General features: G+C 35.8%; 1 protein-coding gene and 2 long non-coding RNA genes across 4 annotated transcripts; 1 reads left to right on the top strand and 2 right to left on the bottom strand.

Moving 5' to 3' along the window:
• Positions 1–17: 17 nt before the first annotated feature.
• On the bottom strand, positions 18–9,652 carry LOC122600941. The gene is made up of 5 exons (XR_006324110.1): positions 9,470–9,652; positions 9,283–9,354; positions 8,580–8,682; positions 1,742–1,886; positions 18–365 (listed from the first exon to the last, which is right to left on the bottom strand). It is a non-coding gene; the product is annotated as an uncharacterized LOC122600941 (long non-coding RNA).
• Positions 9,653–9,657: 5 nt separating this feature from the next.
• Positions 9,658–12,666, bottom strand: LOC122600947. The gene is made up of 4 exons (XR_006324114.1): positions 12,445–12,666; positions 10,116–10,237; positions 9,920–9,943; positions 9,658–9,814 (listed from the first exon to the last, which is right to left on the bottom strand). It is a non-coding gene; the product is annotated as an uncharacterized LOC122600947 (long non-coding RNA).
• A 1,955-nt stretch (positions 12,667–14,621) lies between these two features.
• On the top strand, positions 14,622–21,496 carry LOC122600914 (disease resistance protein Roq1-like). Of its 2 annotated transcripts, none has more exons than XM_043773701.1 (5): positions 14,622–15,111; positions 18,323–19,427; positions 19,613–19,834; positions 19,913–20,629; positions 20,761–21,496. In XM_043773701.1, the coding sequence occupies exons 1-5, from the start codon at positions 14,633–14,635 to the stop codon at positions 21,292–21,294; spliced, it is 3,057 nt and encodes a 1,018-aa protein (XP_043629636.1). In that variant the 5' UTR covers positions 14,622–14,632; the 3' UTR covers positions 21,295–21,496. The 2 variants fall into 2 exon arrangements, with proteins under 2 accessions (XP_043629636.1, XP_043629628.1); XM_043773693.1 differs by lacking the exon at positions 14,622–15,111 and adding an exon at positions 16,426–16,988.
• Positions 21,497–22,225: the final 729 nt, after the last annotated feature.

Genomic DNA, 22,225 nt, shown 5'->3' with positions numbered 1-22,225 from the left:
TTTGTAGATAGGTCAAGCAGGGGAAAGACATTTACATTGCGACTTCCAGATAATTGATACAATGACTATTCTGGTTTCTTGATGCTCAACTCTAACAACTACTACGAACTAAATTTTACGACAAGTATCAAGCAGGATCTAGAAAAAGATTCCGGGTCTGGGGTTTCGCAGGAGTCTGATGAAGCACTACCCGAGAGTCTTCTTCCCTTCTTCCCGTTCAACATATGTAGGATGTGTTTCCTTTAACTCATTAAGAAGGCAATCCACACGGTCGAATTCAACATACGATACAATTTCCATATCTATAGGCACTCATTATGAGACATCTTATGAAGGTGAAAGCAGGTTTGCAGTTGAACTCATTCCTAGGAAAAATAAGCAATATCCATTGCAAACAACAAAAGTCGCAAGAGATTGCTCAGAATTTTATGACATAGAACGTGAATATGGAAAGACATTTACAATCCAACATCATTCAGAGTCATCTACCAAGATTTTATGGCGTCCTTGCTACTGGTACTAGTATAGAAGTTTTATAGTCCTTGATTTCAACCTTTCATTTACATTACATTCATTAAATGCCTGCTAAACAGTTACTTGCATAAATTTTTAATATAATATAAAGTAGAAAAAGAAGTCCACAAATTTAGGTATGTTCAGCGGTGTATCCCCCTCCCCTGTTACCCATTTAATTTTTATCTTTTTATCCTATTATCAGGTCAAGGTAATGAGATACATACTAAAAAAATGATATTATATCTTTCGCCTATGATGCGAGTGGCAGAAAAACTTGGCTTAACTGATTTGAGTTTGGATTAATCGGGCTAGGTTATAGAGTTTACGGGTTTGTTATTTATTGACCTGATAACCCTGTGATGTTATTAATTCAGTTTACAGAGGTGGGAAACTTAAATTCGGGTTTACCAGAAAAAACTGAAAACGATCAAGTATGAATGCATACTGGCTCTACTAGTAGAGGTTGAAGTTATTAATGTTATAAACTTGAAATACTCTATATATACTAGTAAAATATTTATAATTTTTTATAATCTTTTAGATATTTCAAGATGATAAATCTCCACGTTGATTACATAAGAAAAATCAAATAGTCAACTATGTTTCTGATCAAAGTCAATTAAATATGATTTAGTCAAAGTCAACCATTAAAAATACCTTAATCTGTATATATATCTATATACATTTGACTACTCCCATTTTCTCAAAAATAACTTGATTTACCCAAACTATCTATTTTTTTATTCACTAATTTGAAAATGTTCATCTAATATATCTATGATACCTTAATAAAATTATTAACAGCACACCCTTCAACCCTTAAAATAACTACACTACCACCTTTTACACAAATTACTTTTACATTAATAATCACACCGCTACCGTCACCGCCGCCTCCGTTACCGCCACCAATTACTTTTACATTAATAACACACTTAATGGGCCAAAATTCGGTACTCAGTGAGCCTTGTAAGGCAACCTGTTCCTGACACACTTTACCCCAAGTCGATACTAAGATAATAGTGAACGAACATTTAGGTCCATATCACTTTGACATGAGTGTGTGGGTTATTGAACATAATTACTATGACAGGTGACCAATTTAAATATTTCATCAAACAATAGGAGCGTTTTATGTAACCATTTGACAAGGTAGCCTAGTGGTAAGGGGCCCTAAAGATCTTAATTCATAAGCATAAAATAGTTTATGTTAGAGTGTACTCACAAACAAGAAGTTCCACTAGCTAAGCCATATCTCAACTCTTTGACTTGTAGCGAAGGGATTTTAGGGCAAGCATGACAAAGCTTAAACATTATAAAAGCGCAAAGATTGTCGTGGATATGTACAAGCCCCGGACATCCATTGTTAGCTTCAAGAAGAAGAAAAAAAATCAAACTTATAATCGACTTATAAACATATAACAGTTACCAGTGGAACCACTAAAGAAATGATAAGACCCCACTTATTAAGGTTTACTCAGGAAGGGAGAGGGAAAAGTCATCTAAAGAGGCGGGAATATAAATTTTTAACTCCCAGTGTAACCCACTATTTGCGGAAAAACTGAGAGTAGTTGGGAGTTATTGCCGGTTAATTCTATTTGCAACTTTCCTACTTTCCCTTTTATTTCATGTTTTGTTCATTTGCTTGTTTATTTAAGACATTATCAAAAATTTGATCAAAGTTCGGAGACCAAACCCTTTTCGAATCGGGTCTTGCATTCCACTAACCTGCCAATTTCATTCCTTGTTCTTAACATTTTAGTTCCATTGCCAGGAATCAAATAGCACCAACAACCCAAAGCACCAACGTAGAATCCAGTAGCACCAATCAGAATCTCATTGCAACTCAGTTAGCAACAATCGAGACTTGGCTAGAGTCTATAGTCAAGTGAAGGTGTCACAGCCCTCGGGTCCCACATTAATTTAAAAGAGATATCCAGTGGCGGTTTCAAACGCCGGGATGTTGACTTATCATGGAGGTATGATCCACACAAAACTCAGCCAAAATTTTATTACCAGCCTTTAGCAAGGGTGACCCAAGGGTATGGATACTTAAGGCCGAGAAGTACTTCAGGTACTCTAATGTTTACGATGAAGACAGAGTAGATGTTGTGTTGCAGCCATGCACCTTGAAGGTGATTCCCTAGATCTGTACTATTGGTTATCTTCTGATGAGCAATTGGTTTATTGGGAGAAACTAGTCGGAAGCGTTACACAAAATTTGGTTTGGCGGAGTTCCAGAATCCGGATGAACATCTCTGTAGTATCAAACAGATAGGTACCTTCCAGGAGTATCGGCAGGAATATGCAAAACATTGCCCAGGTATCCAACTGGCCTGATCAATGTTTGTTAGGGGTGGTTTTGAATGGCTTACGGATAAACTGAAAGCCAATGTCCGCATTATTTAACCCCGGACCATTTATAACGCTATGTGCCTAGCAAGAGAGTTTGAGTCAAAAAAAGGACATACTCGAAGTGACGAAGGACTTGCCTGAATACCACTCCTAAGCCTTCCCCTGTAGTTAGCAAGATCAAAACCACTTCAACAACCGTGGTGGCAGGCTAACAAAAAACCAATTCGCACATTTCTGATACTGACTAACAGGCACGCTATTTGAGTGAATGTTTTCGCAGCAGTGACATAATACGAACCCAGACATCGATGCAAAACGGGTACACTTTAAGTTCTGGGGGCTGGTGAAGAAACAGAAGAGCAACCGATATAGCTTTAACAGAAAACAAAGAAAATCAGGGAGATGTTGCGCAAATTAGTCTCCACGCAATTCTGGGTAAACCTCAAGTACTACCATGAAAGTCCAGGGTATCCTTAATAACACAAAGGTACTTATTTTGATTGACGGGGGTTCTACCCATAACTTTATTTCAGATTTTCTTGTGCGTGAAACAAAACTAATTTCCCAATTGATAACACCTTTCAGTGTCCAAATCGGAAATGGAAATATTATTCAGTGTGACCAAGTGTGCAGGTTTCAATGCAAATTAATGAGCTCAACATCATTCAAGATATTCATCCGTTTTCTCTGTGTGTGTGTGTTCGGGGGTAACTAGTAACTACTTTGAATACCATACAAGTTGCCTGGAAAAAGATGTTCATGATCTATAACATCCCTGGGAAGAAAAACAAGCTGCGAGGAGTGGCATCTGGGCCTCATAAGTCTTCCAGTTTTCAGTACATGACCATTGATCTTGACACTAAAACCGAAATACCCGCTCCACTACCGCCCTTAATCACTGCCTACCATACTGTTTATCAAGAGCCCACCACTCTTCCCCCTCTTCGATTCCAATCCCACTCTAAACACCTGCATCCAAACTCTACCCCACCGAACCTATGACCATGCCGTAACCCTCAATTACTGGTTTTATTCAGCTAAGTGTTGGCCCGATTTCTAGTCCTTTTTTTTTTGGTCAAGAGAAAAGATAACTTGTGGTGAATGTGTGTTGACTTACGACTACAAGCCCTCAACAAAATCACTATAACCAATAAATACCGGATTCCTAATATTGATGATTTTAGACGAATTATATGGGGCAACTGCCTTCTCAAAGCTTGATTTGCAATCAGGCTATTTCCATATTCGAGTGATCACTCAAGATGTTGAGAAAACTGCTTTTCAGAGCCATTCAAGCCATTAGAAGTTCAAAGTCAAGCCCTTCGAGTTGATGTCTTGACGAATGCACCATCTACTTTCCAATCCATAATGATGGAATTGTTTTGTCCCTTTTTATGCAGCTTTATATTGGTATTTTTCGATTACATACTTGTGTACAGTCCCAATGGAACAACATTCAGCATCTACAACAGGCCTTATAGTTGCTCCATAAAAAGTACTAATAACCAGTTTTTTGGCCAAGCTCAAGTTCTGTTTTTGGGCAAGATCAAGTTCTGTTTTTGGACTGTGATTACAGCCCAAGGTGGATCAAGACAAAATCACCATCATTAGATCTTAGCCAACACCCAAAAGTGTGAAGAGAGTTAGTGGGTTTTTGGGTCCGAGTACTATCGCCGGCTTGTGAAACAAGACAGGTTATTAGCCAGACCACTCACTGAATTGACCAAAAAAGATGGTTCAAGTGGTCAAAGCAGGCATTGGTTGCTTGTAACAGATTGAAAGAAGCATTGATATCTGCCCCTGTTCTCAGATTACCACATTTCTCCAAAGAGTTCATTATCGAGTGTCATGCCTCATTGGAAGGGGTTGGTGCTATTCCCATTTAAGACAATCACCTGATTGCTTACTTTAGCAAAGAGTTTTCGCCCAAAAACAAGTTAAAGTCAGATTATGACCGGAAACTACTGGCTTTGGTGCTTGCTACTCAAAAGTGGAATTACTAACTATTAGGGTGGCACTTTGTGATCAAAACAGACCATTACACACTCAAACATCTACTTAACCAGCAAGTATAGCAAAGGCTACTTCGTAAGCTCAAGCCGTATGAGTTTTCAGTGACTTATAATGCTGGGAAGGAGAACGAAAAAGCAGGTGTGCTGTCCCATCGTCCCCAGCCAGATGGTATTCTGCACGATCATTATTCTTCACTTCCTGGAACTATCAGAGATCAATAAAGGACTGCTAGAGGACCCATTGGTATCGTGTCCTGGTTCTATACAGGTTGGTCAGACTCTTTGGTATCAAAATTGCTTTATCATTATCAGCGTTCCATCACTTCATGACACACTTCTGCATGAGGCTCATTCGACTCTGACAGGTGGTCATGAGGGATATCTAAAGACCCTTAAATGCCTGGCTGCCCAATATTATTGGCCAAAACAAAAAGACGATATTTGTATTTTTGTGCAGCTGTGTTTAGTTTGTCAAAAGAACAAATATGAGACACTACCTCGAGCCGGTTTACTTCATCCCCTACTATACCTCTTCAAGTGTGGGAAGATAACTCGATAATTTCCATCACTGGTTTACCAAAACCGCATCAAGTTGATACCACTCTTGTAGTAATTGATTGATTCAGCAAGTATGCCCATTTCATCGCTCTTTCTCACTCGTCTACGCCAAAAAAGGTAGCTTCCGTTTTCTGTAAGCAAATGGCCAGACAACATGGGGTTCCCTGTTCCATTGTTTCCGACCAGGTTGTTATCTTGCCTCGTCACTTTTGGCAAGAATTGTTCTGTCCGAGTCAAACTAATTTGAAAGATGAGTACTCGGTATCACCCGCAAACAGACAGGTAAACGGAAGTCGTCAATCGTTGCCTTAAAGCCTACCTTAAGTGTTCAGCTCATGAGCAACAAACTCGTTGGAGTGAGTGCCTTCTTTGGACAGAATACTGATGTGTATCAGACCCGAAAGTAGCAACACAATAAGAACAAAACAGAAAATAAGAAAAAGAGAAGACAATCGATAGATAATCCTGATTAATGCCCCAGTGGCCCTACCTGGATTAATGTCTCAGCAGCCCTAGTTCCTAAGAACAATAATAATAATCTCCATACCCTAAACAATTGGCTTTCAGCTTTATTTAAAGAAGGACAAGTTAAGACCTAACTTGTCCACCAAGACATTACTATAATTAACTAACTAATTATTAAAAACGACACTTAACCCCCCCGACTTTCTTTCTGATTTCAATCTGTTGTAACTTATGATCTATATCATTACTCCCATCCCCAAAAACACCTTGTCCTCAAGGTGTTGCTTTAAATAATAGCCTTGAGTAATTCCGGGATCCCATGGGAAGTCAGTATCAAAATGAACTTCTCTTCCACCCCCTTTGCAACAAAATTTCTTTTCTAGTAACTCCTGTTTTTGATCTGTTGCAATAGGTTTCTCCTTAAAGGTCTCCGCTGCTGTTGTCTTTGTCCCAAGTAACCAACCCCAAAGCAGTTTATTAGAACACTTTGCTACAGAATCATATCTGTTTTGCTTTATAGCACTACTATCACAAACATCTGCTAGTTTGGCACAGTCTTCACGTATATCTTCCACCACCACCAGTTTAACAGACACCGTGGTTTCTTTCTCGAGCTCCATACTGATTTCTTGACATGGTTTTGTACCTTCAGTGACGTCTTCAACTCCAGCACTAAAAACAGCCTTGTTCTCTTCTTTTTTAAAATCAAACTCCGAATCTTCTTTATAAAGAGAAGAAGTAGGATCAAAAGGAGAGAATGAATCTTGCAAACCATGAGAATCAATTTCCAAAGCCAATGACATCACATCTTTCAACTTAGAGCAGCTATATTGATGCCATTTAACAAATATCTCCCTAATTTCAGTATCTAAACCATAGATGAATAGAATATAGCGTAGATCTCAGAAATTTCTTCTAGATTTTTAACTTGATCGAATAAGATTTGAAACGAAAGGCAAATATTCTTCAACAGTACCCTCTTGGCTAATAGCCATGATCTTTTCCAAGGCAGACTTCATGTTGCCCGCTGATTTTTCCCCCCGAATGAACAGTAACACGACGAACAGTAACTTTTCTGGACGAACAGTAATGCGGTGAACAGTTCGCACAATGAACTGTATTTTTTTTTTACTACCACAGGTTGCAGGAAAGATTGCTCTGATACCAATTGATGTGTATCAGACCCGAAAGTAGCAACACAATAAGAATAAAACAGAAAATAAGAAAAAAAGAAGACAATCAATAGATAATCTGGATTAATGCCCAAGTGGCCCTATCTAGATTAATGCCCCAGCAGCCCTAGTTCCTAAGAACAATAATAATAATCTCCATACCCTAAACAATTGGCTTTCAGCCTTATTAAAGAGGACAAGTTAAGACCTACTTGTCCACCAAGACATTACTATAATTAACTAACTAATTATTAAAAACGACACTTAACCCCCCCGACTTTCTTTCTGCTTTCAATCTGCTGTAACTTATGATCTATATCAAATACTTATACAATACTAGCTTCTACACTTCAGCTGGTACTACTCCCTTTCGAGTGGTTTGTGGGCGTGCACCGCCCAACTTTTCCCTTATGTAGATGGAGAAATCATGAATGCAGAATTGGAACAACAGTTACTCGACCACGATGACATGTTAAAGGTACTTCGACGCAATCTTGAAAAAGCCCAAGACAGAATGAAGTTCCAAGTAAAGTCTTCCGGCAATGATATCCATCAAGTATCACTGAAATTCTTTGACATTTACCAAACGTCATGAGTTATCCTTTCAAGTGAGTGACTGTTTTTTCAAAAGCTTCAGCCTTATCACCAGAGTCCCTTGCCAAACGCAGGTGGGCTATCCTTTCTAGTGGGTGACCGTTTTTTAAAAGCTTCATTCATATCGACAGAAATCCCTTGCCAAACGCAGGTGTGAGAAGCTCTCTCTCCATGATTTTCTGGTTCTATCCTATCATATGCAAGATTGGTTCAGTGGCATATGAGCTCGAGTTACCCAAAGAGGCTCGTGTACATCTAGTCATCCAGTCTCTATGTTGAAGCCAGCACATGGTCAAACTTCAACCACACCTCCGGCGCTGTATACGGGAAATTGACTTGCAACCAGCAGCAGTTCCGTGTCACTGTTGATTACTAGAAGCTGGACAACCAGTCTTGAACTATTAATTTCTTGGCAAGGACGTTCACGTGATAAAGCAACTTAGGAAGGTTATGATGTGTTAAAAGATCAATTTCCATTATTCCGACTTGTCAAGTCGTCTTTCCAGGAGGGTAGTATTGATAATTCCCAGCTTAAGGTTTACTCACAGAGGGAGAGGGGAAAGTCAGCTAAAGAAGCGGGGATATTAATGGAGCAGCTTCAAATGATTTTTGATTCCCAGTGGAACCACCCACTATGTGAGGAGAACACGACAAAGATAGAGTAGCATACACTTAATAATCCTTTTTGAATTTACATATATTTGGAGATATGTTTATGATTGAAAAAGCAAGATTTGATTTGGGCATTAAAAATTTATTCCGGACAACTTTCAACCCATTTGAAATCTTCAGTTCCCATATACCTAGTTCAATTGATTTTATTTTGAGGTAAACCAAAGAACCCAGTATCGACCCAGACCACATCTAATTATAAGATATGTAAATGCAAAAGGCATCAACAACTTACATAGAAAGCAGCAACTAGGGGTTTCATATTGTCAGATATAGAACTTCTATGTTCTTTAATTCAACTCCAATAGCATGCTCAGAGGAATCCATCCTTTACATTCCTACATAAGCATGTAATTAAATGTCAAATCAATAAGTACTGTTTCATGTCTGAGAATCCTTCATGTTCTAACACGTGTATCAATATAGCTACTCACTCATTAGCCACCAAATAATAAGAATGTAAAAAAAGTGGCTACAAGAAACAGCAACGGAAACCTACATAAGCCCCATAAAATCGAAGTGACCAATGTTATTTCTAAAAGGTATGAACAAGTATAGGACACACCAAAGTATACAAATGGTGAAAGGTGCTACACATTACAATGTTAACCAAACTTAAAGTCATAAATAATCTACTCCGCATCTCTACCATTAAAAATACCTAACTGTGATATAACATAAAGTGAATAACCCTATTACTGTTGAAGGTAGAACCTGTATACATAATTAAGACCTACAAAGCTGACAAAAATAAGTAACCTAACCAAACCCGCTATATCTTGATGTAAAAATAAACCACCAAATACTGTGCATCATCTGGCTAATGCGCATGTAGCAAAACTACGCATAAGATAGACTAGTAATGAAAGTGTATCCTTACTGTTCAGATTTACAAAGTAAAAGGAGGACTGACCGGAGGTCATGATTTAGATACTAACCATACTGATGTACAGAGGAGCCTGCAATGAGGGAACAAGGACATCCTAGTAATCATGCACATAATCAGAAACCTAGCAGAAAAGAAGGAAAAATGAAAACATCACCACAATACAACAGCAAAAGTACATAAACCATAACCATAAATAAGAAAATGAAAGAATACAAGGTAGCGTAAGAGTTACTAACCTGCAAACAAACTAAAAGATCTGAACCTACAAAAGCATTTAAGAGATCAAGGTAAATAATATTGACGAACTGGAGGAAAGAGAACCATCAAAATGAGTGAATCAACTTGTCCCTTAATTTACATCTACCTACCCCTCCTGTGGCAGATATTAAAAAAAAAAATAGAGAAAAGCAAACCAGCATTTAAATTTTGAAAGTCAGAAAAATAATTATAAAAATAAAACATACATAATATTGAACCTGACATCATACATTCCTTGGTTGATGACTACAGATTTCAAATATGGTCATCCTATTGTTGCTATTGTAGCTATGACCCATTGGTCACATAAAAAACATCAGAACCTAAAGACACAAGAAATGACGTAACCACTATGTATGATAGTCTAAAAATATTAATGGAATGTGGAGAAAAAAACAATAGAGAAGGTAGTAATAAAGAATAAAAACCTGAGAGCCAACAACACTTACAACCTGAATGATCCAGAGTCACATACAAAAGCATAAAAGAGATCAAAGTAAGAAGATTATATGGCAGAGCCAAAGATGAAGAAATATAGAAGAGGACATAACCCTGGTGTCAGAAATACAAAATATATACCTGGTGTCTCTTTGTAATGAGAATAAAAGAGAATTTTTGGTATACCATCATTACGAAGAGACTGCTGACAAACTCTATCCCCAATGTGAAACAGCTAACAAAGAGGCTTAACGTCTAATAATAGCAAACCTGTCCATGGTTTCCCGTGCATATACTCTTACAAGAACCTCGTATTGAGAAAGATCATAAACAAAAACATATATATCAGTAGTTGGAGTATTTATTATCATTATTTGGAAATAATTACTAGTTACCAGTGCCTGAAATCCATGTTGTGCAGTGTGGCCTCAATTGGCATGCCATACTAACAAGACAAAAAATTAACTCTGAAGGTGTCTTACATAATACTAAATACTCCATTTCTAGTCTATTTAAATCAATTTCATGTTCATATAAGCAAAACAAGTACTTTATTATTTTTTTTAATTCGGTCTAGATTTAAAGCTAAATCCATATGATATCAAACAGTCTATTTCTACTAAAGCTTATCACATGATCAGGTGTATACCACACAGAAAAAAATATTGCCTCATGAAATATTTGAATCAATCTTGTTTCAACAATAGTTCTATATGATATCAAGTTGTCATCTCTAGTCAAACTGTTGCAAGAGAATTAACTGACTACTGTACATGGATAGTTCTAGCAGGGGTATCGAAAGCAATAGAAAACTTTAGTTTTGCAATCCCAGCAATAAAAATTTCAAAATCACACATGATAGAGATAGTCAAACGCAAATGCAATTCCCACTACAAGAACAGCCTACATACAAAAGATCAACCCTCAAGTACAAGCCTCAAAGTACAAGAAAAGTTGAAACAAATGTTTAAGCGCTCTAGTATGTGAATACAAAAGCAATTGTACACCTCAGAAACATATGTAACCCCATTATTGAAAATGCCAAAAACCAGATAAAGTAGAAAATGTCAAAAGCTAAAGCAATCTCCCCTAGAAGAACCTACAAACACACGATCAACGGTCAAGTACAAGCCTCAAAGTACAAGAGAAGCTGAAACGAGTGTTCGAGAGTTCTAATAGTGGGAAATACAAAAGCAGTTGAACCTTTTAAAAACATGTGCAACCTCATCATTAAAAAAATGTAAAAAATCACAATGAGAAGGGAAGTCAAAACCTAGAGCAATTCCACATACAAGAACCTAGATACACACGATCAACCCTCAAGCACAAGCCTCAAAGTACAAAAGAAGTTGAAACGAGTGTTCTAGTAATCTGTTAGTAGATGGAAAATACAAAAGGAATTGAAAACTTCATGAACATATGTAACTCAATCCAATGGGAAAGCATCAAAACATAAAATAGCTGGGGAATTCAAAAGCAAATGCTAACCTCACTACAACAACCACCTATATACACACGATCAACCCTCAAGTACAAGCCTCAAAGTAGATGAGAAGTTGAAACAAGTGTTTAAGTGATGTAGTACTTAGGGAAAACAAAAACATTCGGAAATTTTTTAAATATATATGTAACCTTTAAATTTAATATTTCAAAAGCACCAAAAGTAGAAAAACTCAAAGGCTAGAGCAATCCCCGCCACAAAAACAACCTAGATATCCACAATCAACTCTCAAGTACAAGCCTCAAAGTACAAGAGAAGCTGGAAGAAGTATTCAAGTGTTCTAGTAGTTAGGAACAGCAAAAGCGATTGAAAGTATAAAAGCAAACACAAATGGTGAATATCAAAAAAATAAACAGAGAAACCCCTTATCTAGAATGCATCACGCGCTACAGCAAAAAACCTGAAAGTGCTCGTTTCAGAGAGGATAAAACAGGTAGTATGAGCATTTTTTGTAGTTGTGGATTATGGGTTCTTGAATGTCACGTTTTTAGATACTTACCAAAACAACTTTTGTCATTACATATCTAAACATATAGTAACACAACAATATGGAGTATATGACAACAACAATTCCTACTGAAATATATCCAAACAAACATTTTAGAAGGCATCAATGATGTTAAGTGGATGATTTTAGTATTTTACCAAAACAATTATCATGTCAAACCTAACCAAAAATCACATACTATTGCTCGTAACCCCCAAATAATAAACGAAAGGCAGGACAAAACCAAAAGATAAACCAAGTATACTGCGTAAATCTTGCTAAAACCCGTGGAAGACAAAATATATATATATATAAATAGATAGCTTTGAAATCTTTAGAATCATTAATCATAACAGATAGCTTTTTTCAGACAGACATTATCATTATCGTTTCTCTTTTATATTGCCATTACTATTATTAGTAAAAGATCGAGTAACCAACTAATAAGGCGAAAAGCAGATAAATTCAACAAGATTTTACTAGATAAAAGATAAAGATTAAGAAGAGAGGGGGAAAAAGAGAAAAACCTGATATGCAAAGAGAATGTTGGCCAATACGATCCAGTTACAAAACCCCAATTCCTTCGAGCGCCGTCCAAAACCCTAACTGGATGGAGTATAAATAACATTGAAATTGAAAACGAGATATTACTCATACACGGATATTGAAAATATGCATATGGTTTGATTATTGTTGTAATTTATTATACATATGGTTTGAAAATATACATTTTTAGGGTTTACGATCGAATTTGGGGTTTCTGTACGCGTGAAATATCAGATTAGATTTATAATATAGTTGGATTGTATGTATTGTGGGATTGGGAATACTATGTCGGTTTCTGGATTTGGCGGTGCTCCAACGCGGGAGTCCTTGTTGCAATTTTCCTATTTTATTTTCAAATTAATTGTGTCAAATTTATTTTTAATCTTTTTATCTTATACATGCTCAAAATTTTGAGGAAAATGATAATAATTGAATTGTAGTTAGTAGTCACTAGCTTATTACATTCATAGAAAATAATTGTTTAATATATATTAAAAATCATCCTAAAATTGTTGCATAATAAATACGGAGTATAAATTTTTAGTATACCTAAATATTTAATACTAATTGGAAGATTAATTCCTCGATCTTCAAAGAAAACTTACTCCTACTCCACCTTAACTGTTATCATTATTAAAAAAAAACCTAAATTTTGATCTTTATTTACTCACATATTCACCATAAATATTTAAATGACAATAACACATATTACAACAATTACATTTTCCTTAAATTATGTCATTTTTAATTCACATATAAAATATTCACATAAAAAAATAAATATCGCTTAAATATTTTATCTTTTTAAACTTTACATTTTCACATTGCTAATTTACTACCAAGCTTGACTGCTTGGGTGTTAAGTCAACAAGAAAGAACCACCAGTGTTTGGTGTTAAGCTAAGCCCGATCTTTAGTTTAAAAAAAAATAACATCTTTTTTACTCTCCTTTCAACAAAAATCAATACTTTTAGATTGTATTTTATCATCACATTTATGATTAATTAAACGATCAATAATAAAAAAAAATATTACAATATACATTACTCAATATTTAGAAAAACAATATTGCATCCTATTATATCAATTACTTTTTCAATTTTACATTAATAATCACGCTACCATTGTCCCACTAACAAAGCTGCCAACACCGTCACTTGTCATCGTCGCCGCCAACGTCATCATCACCTGCTACCGTCATTACCGCCTCCGTCTCCATCACACTATCGTTATCGCATTGTACGGGCATACTATAATTAGGAAAGCTTCCAACTGATTTTGGACTATATTATGCTTTAATTTAACTAGTTATGTACATGCATAACGTGTCATCAGTGATGAGTTCTTTATATGAAGCTTTTGATTAATACAGAGGTCTGGTTTACTTTTACGTAAACCCAATACAGGAATACTAAACTATAATACCTTTCTGGACCTTCTCGTCATCACCCCGTATAACCTGGGTATCTTTTAATACTTCGGAACCCTTATCTTTTCAACAAAAGATTTTAAGGGGGAAAAAAAAAGATAATGGGAGGAACCTTAACCCCTGTACTAGTTGAATAGACTAATATGACTCTTACCTTTAAATTATATTCTACCATCAGATCTATGGTTCACCTAAATTACCTTTAATGAAATATGTTACAATATATATCCGTAACTTTTAAAATAATTACACTACCACTTTTACATCAATTACTTTTACATTAATAACCATATCACCACTTTCGACACCACCGCCGATGCTACACAGTTGCCGCCACCGTCATCATCACTACTCGTCACCACTACCACTATACCGCCGTCATTTTACCATCATCCCTGATATATTGTGCGGGCATATATATAGTTGAATCGGCGTGTACAAGTTTGCTTAAAAATCGTACATTAAAATAATTATTTATAATGTATAAATTGCCAACAAACAAATAATTTTTCTAGTGTATAGATTGCCAACAACGTATAAATTTCACCCGGTACGTACGGAAGCGTTATTTCTCTGCCTTTACTCATATGGGGCATAGTAAGGAAATTTCAAGAGACAATGACATGAGTGGTAGGTAACATTTCATTTCAACTTTCTCTATATTAACATCATTTCATCTACTAATCGGCCGAGGTACAATCAAAACCACATTTCTCCTTTTGAGCACGCCTAAAAAAATCAATGGCTTCATTAAGGTCCTCTTCTCAAACATGGAATCACGATGTGTTTCTTAGTTTTAGAGGAGAAGACACTCGCAAGACGTTTGTAGATCATCTCTATACGGCTCTTGTGCAACAAGGATTCCGCACTTACAAGGACGATGAAACACTTCCTCGGGGAGAATCCATCGTTCCAGCCCTCTTGAAAGCTATTAGAGAATCGAATATTTCTGTCATTGTATTCTCGGAACACTATGCTGATTCTCCGTGGTGCTTGGACGAGCTTGAATATATAATGAAATGCAAGGATGATAGAGGGATCATTGTTATGCCAATATTCTATCATGTCGATCCATCAGAAGTGGCAAATCAGAAAGGGAAATTTGGAGAAGCATTTGTCAAACATATGTCCGAAAACAACAAGAAAGTTGAAGATTGGAGAAAAGCACTTGAAGGTGCATGTGATATTTCTGGATGGGAAATAAAGCACATTGCCAATGGGTAATTATATCTTCACTTTTTACTATTAATATCATATATCATACATTATACATTATACAAGTCACTTACACCGTTAGCTAGTTTCATTAAAGCATCAAGTAGCAAGTGTACAAAACCATTTGTACCGGCCGCAAAGAAAAATTTAGAAAAGTATACCCAATTAAGAATGATACCCAAAAATAAATTGTCTAACAATTGTGCCGCCATAAAACAAAGCGGTGGTCATATAACAATCCTATCAATCATACTACAAATTAAGCAAATGTTGATTTTTAGCGATTGAGATTATTAAAGTTTGAAATTAAATTTACTAATAAAATTGTGAACCTTGCTCTTGAATTAAAATCAAAAGTCTAATGCAAAGGTCAAGAAACATCTCTTAAATTTTAATATATAAGCTATACTTAAAACCATTGATTTGATTTAAATCAATTTGGTCTAGCAACAAGGACACCTGTTTTCTCATACAGTTTCATGTTCGAGTCATACTATAGACATATTTTGGGATAGCTAAAGGTTTCTCATCAAGTGGTTTAAATTTAGAATCCATTTTGCGAGGCTATCTAACGAGGTTCATCTAATCATTGATATGAAAGTTACAAAATTATTATGCAGTTTATCGTTAGCCCGTCATAAGAAAAATCCATATGTTTATGTCATTGGTTCTCAACTTTGAGATACATTTTACAAGTCAATAATATTCTAGTATCCAATTCGTTGGTAATGCATATATAAACCTTAAAGCAGTGTGTATTATGTATACATATGATTATGCAAGATGGACATTTGCAAGTTAACTCGACAAATTTAAACGTTAATTTCTACAAGCTTTGTTTCTTTAATTAATTTTGTTTTGTTTTTTTCTTTTTATGAACATTCTACTACTGTTATATTTATTCTGATTTCTGAACACAATATTCCCCTTGCGACAAAATACAAAGTTGATCAAGCAAAATTTTGGAGTGTATGAAATTTGAGCTACTGATAAACCATAGGGCCTTGGCTTAGCGTTATAGGTAATTTACCCATCAACCAATATATAGGTACGTTTTGGGTTCAAGTCACATAGAAAATCAAAGATATATATTTGAGTGGTTCAAGACAGTGACTAAAGAGCTGCGGTTAGAGTCGGTAGACCCTGTGATGGAACGGAAACTTCCAAGTTTCATGTCGATGAATACAAAGAACTGATCCGATACTTTGACTTTCAAAGTCTTGCTGACTTTCCATGTTGGGCTGTTTGACGTTTTCTTTCTGTCCACCAAAGGGTTGTTTGACTCTTTTTTTTTTCTTCTTAAAAGTGGATGAACTTCCCAATGCATTTGGCCTTGTACAAAAGTCTGAGTCTGACTCTAGCTTTCATTCCACAAACACCACATTATGGCAGATTTATCATCATCTTCTAGCTCATCTTCCGACTCCTCTTTTCAATCATGGACCTATGACGTTTTTCTTAGTTTTAGAGGGGAAGATACTCGCGACACTTTTGTGCATAATCTCTACTCGGCTCTTGAAGAACTACATATAAATACTTACAAGGACGACAGAGCAATTCCACCAGGCGAAACCATTGGTTCATCACTGTGTGAAGCTATTAGCGAATCAAGTATTTCTGTCATTGTATTCTCAGAAAACTATGCTGATTCTTCGTGGTGCTTGGACGAGCTTGAATATATTATGAAATGTAAGCATGAGAGAGGGATCATAGTTATGCCAATATTCTATCATGTTGATCCATCAGAAGTGCGACAACAAACAGGGAAATATGGAGATGCATTAGTCAAACATATGTCCCGAAACAACAGCAAAATTGAAGAATGGAGGAATGCACTTGTAGGTGCAAGTAATATTTCTGGATGGGTAATAAAGCACAATGGGTAATTTTATCTTCTTCACTTTTTAATTACTAATATCATAGTGTATATACATCAAATATTGTACTATACAAGTCACTTAGACCATCCTTAATCCTTCACCCGCTTCACCTATATTTTTTCTTGTCACGTCAGTTTCACCTTTCTCACCCTTTACACCACTCACTACTAGAAAAACAGCTACTCTTGACGCGCAATGCGCGTCATAAAGGGGTCAGATGACGCGCAAATGCGCGTCAAGGATGGACCAGTCATAAATTTTCATGACCCACATTTGGGCGTTATCCGTCTATCTATTAGCGTGGGTCATAAAAAGCGGGTCAAGGATAATCCTGTTTCTAGTAGTGACTGATTGGCTTTTAAAGTTGTACCCCTTTTATCTTGTGCAAAATTTGAAAATGCATAAAGTCAGTACCACTTTTAGTGACATTTCTTTTTTCGAAACATATATTAGTTCTAAAATTTAAGTGCTAGAGATGGTTTTGTACTACGTATTTCATGTAATTCATAAGATATTAAAATATCATTTGATGTAGATGAGAATATGCATGTAAGGCTCTTTTTCCTTTCTTTTCAGTGTTTTGGTTCATGTAACAAAATGTCTGCTGATAGTTAACTTGGATATTGCATGAGACAAAATGTTTAACATGATTCTCATATACATAAGATATTCTATATGTCATTATCGACATATAGAAGGATCCCTCTATCATCCTTACATTTCATAATATAAGGATGATAGAGGGATCATAGTTATGCCAATGTCGATACATGTTAAGATATTCTATATTATGAAATGTAAGGATGATAGAGGGATCAAAGTTGAGAACTAATATGTAAACATGTATCAATATAGAAATTTAAGGATACCACTTCTCTTTTTCTCTATTCCTATTAGTAAATTAGAGGGAAAAACAGATAGAAATATATATAACAGAAATTCAATTAGTGCTTCAAGAACGAATCAATGGAACATTACTTTAATCAAATCACCATCTATCTTGTTTAGTTTTTGGCCAATTTTGATCTTGAATTGATGGGACATTACTTATAGTATGGCAGGCGCATGTTATGACAATGGTGTAGCACTTAGTATATACTATGTAAGGATGATACATGTTTACATTAGTTCTCAACTTTGAGATGCTATTTTCCAAATTTAACACATGTTTACATGTGAATATATACTTTGAATACAAAAGCTTCACATGTGGATTGTGTTTTTTCACGGTTACTTGTTAAGTACCAAAATTGTTTTACATAGCATGGTCATAACTGAATCGATTGAGCATTGTTGTTGTAACTAAACCTAAACCTACTCTTCTATTGATGTGCAGGCATGAAGCAAAAGGCATCCAAGAAATTGTTGATGCAATTTCAAGTAGATTGATTCCCACGTCAATCTCATATAGCAATGAAGACCTCATCGGGATAGAGACCCGTTTACAAGATTTGAAATCAAAGTTAGAAATTGAGTCCGGAGGTGTTCGCATAGTTGGAATATGGGGAGTTGGGGGTGGTGGTAAGACTACTCTTGCAAATTCTGTTTATAAAGAAATCTCCAACAAGTTTGTTGGTTGCTGCTTCTTAGAGAATATTCGTGAGGAATCAAAGCATGGTTTGGAGAGACTTCAAGAAAAAGTTATATGTGCCGTTTTGAAACAAAGGCACATAAAAGTAGATGGAGTTGAGGAAGGAAGACAGATGATAATGAATAGGTTATGTCATAGAAAAGTCTTGATTGTCCTTGATGATGTTGATCACGTTGACCACCTAAAGGCTTTAGCCGGATCGCATAGTTGGTTTGGTGAAGGGAGTAGAATAGTAATCACAACCAGAGATGAGCATTTACTAAATGTACACAAAGTAAATGCAATTCACAGTATTAGATTGTTGAATAATGATGAAGGAATTAAGCTCTTTCGCAAACATGCACCTCAGAATCACCGACGTCCTATAAAAGATTATGGGTTACTTTCAAAAAAATTGGTTTCTTATGCTGGTGGACTCCCTTTAGCGCTCGTAGTTCTAAGTTCTTTTCTTTCTGACAAAGACACGAATGAGTGGGTAAGTGCCTTAGCCCGGCTAAAAGAGATCCCTGAAACCGATATTTTAGGAAAGTTGAAAATAAGTTTTGATGGGCTTAAACCAGTAGAGAGAGAGTTGTTTCTAGATATTGCATGTTTTTTTAGGGGAGAAAAGAAAACTGATGCAATGGAGTCACTTGATTCTTGTGGTTTTTATCCGGTTATAGGAGTAAAAGTGCTGATACAAAAGGCTCTCATTACCATATCAGATGGAAAGTTTGATATGCATGATTTGATACAAGAAATGGGACACTACATTGTTAGAGGAGAAAAAATCAGTAAGAATCCTGAAGAGCATAGTAGAGTTTGGCAAGTGGATGAAGTTGACAACATATGTTCTATGGATTTAACAACGGTACTAGTTTATAACCTAGCAGTCTAGCATGGCATTATGTATACACACGCACACATATATATTCACAATCAAATATAAAAATAATAGTCGTGAGATGCATAAGAACTAGCTTATGCATCCACCTAATGAAGGTGTGAGTCGATATGATCTAACGTACACCACCTTGCTTCTTTAATATGTGGCAGGAACTTGACAAGATTGAAGCGATAAGAATTATTTCCGATATGTCTGACTCTGATACATTGCCAGACAGTAATCATCATGTTGTTTCAAAGATGAAAAATCTTAGGTGGATTGATTGGAAAGGTCATCAAGCAAATTCCTTACCCACAAATTTTCCACAAAGGAAGCTTTGTTGTCTAATCATGAGTAGCGGCCAACAAAAACAACTTTGGAATGGCAATAAGGTATGTAACTAGCAAAAGATAAGCTTAGATTATAGAATGATTTTAATCGTTTAACGTATCTTTACTTAAATGCAACAGAATCTACCAAATTTGAAGATGATCAAACTTCATGGATTAACCAACCTAATCATGACACCAGATTTTCGTGGACTTCCAAATCTTGAAAGATTTATTGTTCATAATTCTCCGTGTTTAGAAGAGATTGATTCGTCAATTGAACGCTCAAAAGCACTTGCTTTCTTACTTATTACACGTTGTGATCATTTAAAGACGATTCCATCCATTTCCGGGATAAAGAAACTTAAGACTCTTTCGCTATCAAAGTGTGGCAAACTTTCCAAGAGTCGGAATGAAGTTGCATCGTTATCACAATATGTAACAAGCTTTTTATTTCGCAGTGGCATAAACCATGAAGGGTTACAATTTATTAGCAAAAGCTTAACAAAGTTGGTTCTTAGCAGTTGCCATTTGGGAGATGAAGATATAATTAGCTCTAATGTATGGGATTTATCCAACCTGCAAGAACTAGATCTATCACTAAATGACTTTACAAGGCTAAGTTTTGACCTCTTGCAACTTCCACGGCTTAAATGGCTTGATGTTTCACTTTGCAACCGTCTCGTGGAGCTGTTAGAGCTCCCATCCAGCATCGCGGTTCTTAGAGCTGATTATTGTTACTCACTTGATACTCTTGGAAATATTTCAAATTGCAAATGGTTATGGAAAGTCTCATTTTTTGGCAAGAATAAACTAGACCCTGCTGTTGATAAATTAATCCTGGATTCCATGCTACAGGTTGTTATATGAACCTAAACTAGTCTTCCTCTGTCTTATTTCAAATGTCATAGTTTGACTTTTTGAGTCTTTTCTTTCAATTTTGACCATAAATCTTTTCCCTTTTTGTATTGTGTGTGTATGTACGGCAGGGAAATGCGGTCAAACATCATTTTATGAGTCTAGCTCTTGAACACCGAGTTCTAAAGCTGTATGAAGAGAGCGTCGTTGATGAAAGTAAATGTATATTGTGGGTTCCAGATAATTGGTGCAATGACTTTTCCGGGTTCTTAATACATTGTGTTATTGAGCATCAGGAACCCAACGTTACGATCATTATCGAGCAGGAAGTGGTGCAGCTAGACAAGGAAGAGGGTAATCATCAAAACGAGTCATCAGTGAGTCGACATCCTCCAACATATATAGGATATATTTCCTTCACTTCATTGAGGCACACCACATGGTGGAATCCAGCATTCAGTGTGATTTCCTTTTCCTTAGGCGGTACTAAGTTTGAAGTCGAACTCGTTCCTAAGACAGGTAAAGGTAGTCATTACGTTGAAACAACAGAAGACACGACATCGGATTGCTCAGAATTTTGGGACGGGGAACGAGAAGATAGAAAAACGTTTACGATTCAACATGATTCGAAAACCTCTATCAACCTCTTGTGGTGCCCATGCTGAACCTCATTGGATTCTTAAAAATCATGGATCTTTGGGTTTTATTGGTTCCAATTCTAATATCATCATGACTAGTAGTTTTTTAAGACGTTGTAGTTTTGCTTAATTAATTAGGCTTTGATTTCTAGTTTCTATTCTTTCCCAATGACTAATTACCTATCATTTTTATCTAATAAAGATTGCTAATAAAGATTTTATCTAATAAGTAAACATAGTTGATTTTTCTTATATCTTAATTATTTATTCATCTATAAACAAAGCTCTAAGGACTTTTGTCAAAGTGCATTAATTAGTTGTACACTTACAATAAATTCACGGGTGAACTTTTAATATGAAAATATACAACATTTTTACGCACGTTAAGTAAAGTCCGACCCGGTTAAGTCAATGTAAACTAGATCCCCTGTTGCGAGCAACTGATCCACGCTTTTTTTAAAAAAAAAAAACTAAATAAACATGGATGAAAGTTTTCAAACGATATGAACCATGTTTACCACTTTAAATTATGTTATCAGTAATCATTACCAATATCAAAGTTTAGATGTAGCATTTTATATGCTATAATAATTTTGGTCAAATTAAATAAATAACTTTTGTTTTTGGTAGAATTTTGTGAGTAGAATGACCAAAAGATAAAAGGGGGAGTACTACTGAAAACAAGAGGCGTACCAAATAACCCAACATTAGACTGAGGACTTGAACACTTTTATAAAGAAATAATGCTAATAATTACGCAGCTGAATGATTGATTGAATTGATAAAGAAACTTATTTACAAAAAGGTTTTAGTACAATATTCTAACGGAAAATATAAAAGAGGAATAATTCAAACGAACAATCATGGAATACTACATCGTACTGTCACAAAAGAGAGTGTCGAATAAATGAATAGTTAAGTGACAGAGATGTGTATATAAGGCCACAGATGAACAACA

This window comes from Erigeron canadensis, chromosome 1 (assembly GCF_010389155.1).
Source record: "Erigeron canadensis isolate Cc75 chromosome 1, C_canadensis_v1, whole genome shotgun sequence".
Classification (NCBI taxonomy): domain Eukaryota; kingdom Viridiplantae; phylum Streptophyta; class Magnoliopsida; order Asterales; family Asteraceae; genus Erigeron; species Erigeron canadensis.
This window is presented reverse-complemented; position numbering and strand designations above follow the sequence as displayed.

Excerpts from the sequence above, each read along its gene's own strand:
- LOC122600914 (XM_043773693.1), top strand. The coding sequence starts at position 16,492 with ATGGCAGATTTATCATCATCTTCTAGCTCATCTTCCGACTCCTCTTTT. Across the intron at positions 16,989-18,322 it reads TGGGTAATAAAGCACAATGG|GCATGAAGCAAAAGGCATCC; the intron begins GTAATTTTATCT and ends ATTGATGTGCAG. Across the intron at positions 19,835-19,912 it reads AACTTTGGAATGGCAATAAG|AATCTACCAAATTTGAAGAT; the intron begins GTATGTAACTAG and ends TAAATGCAACAG.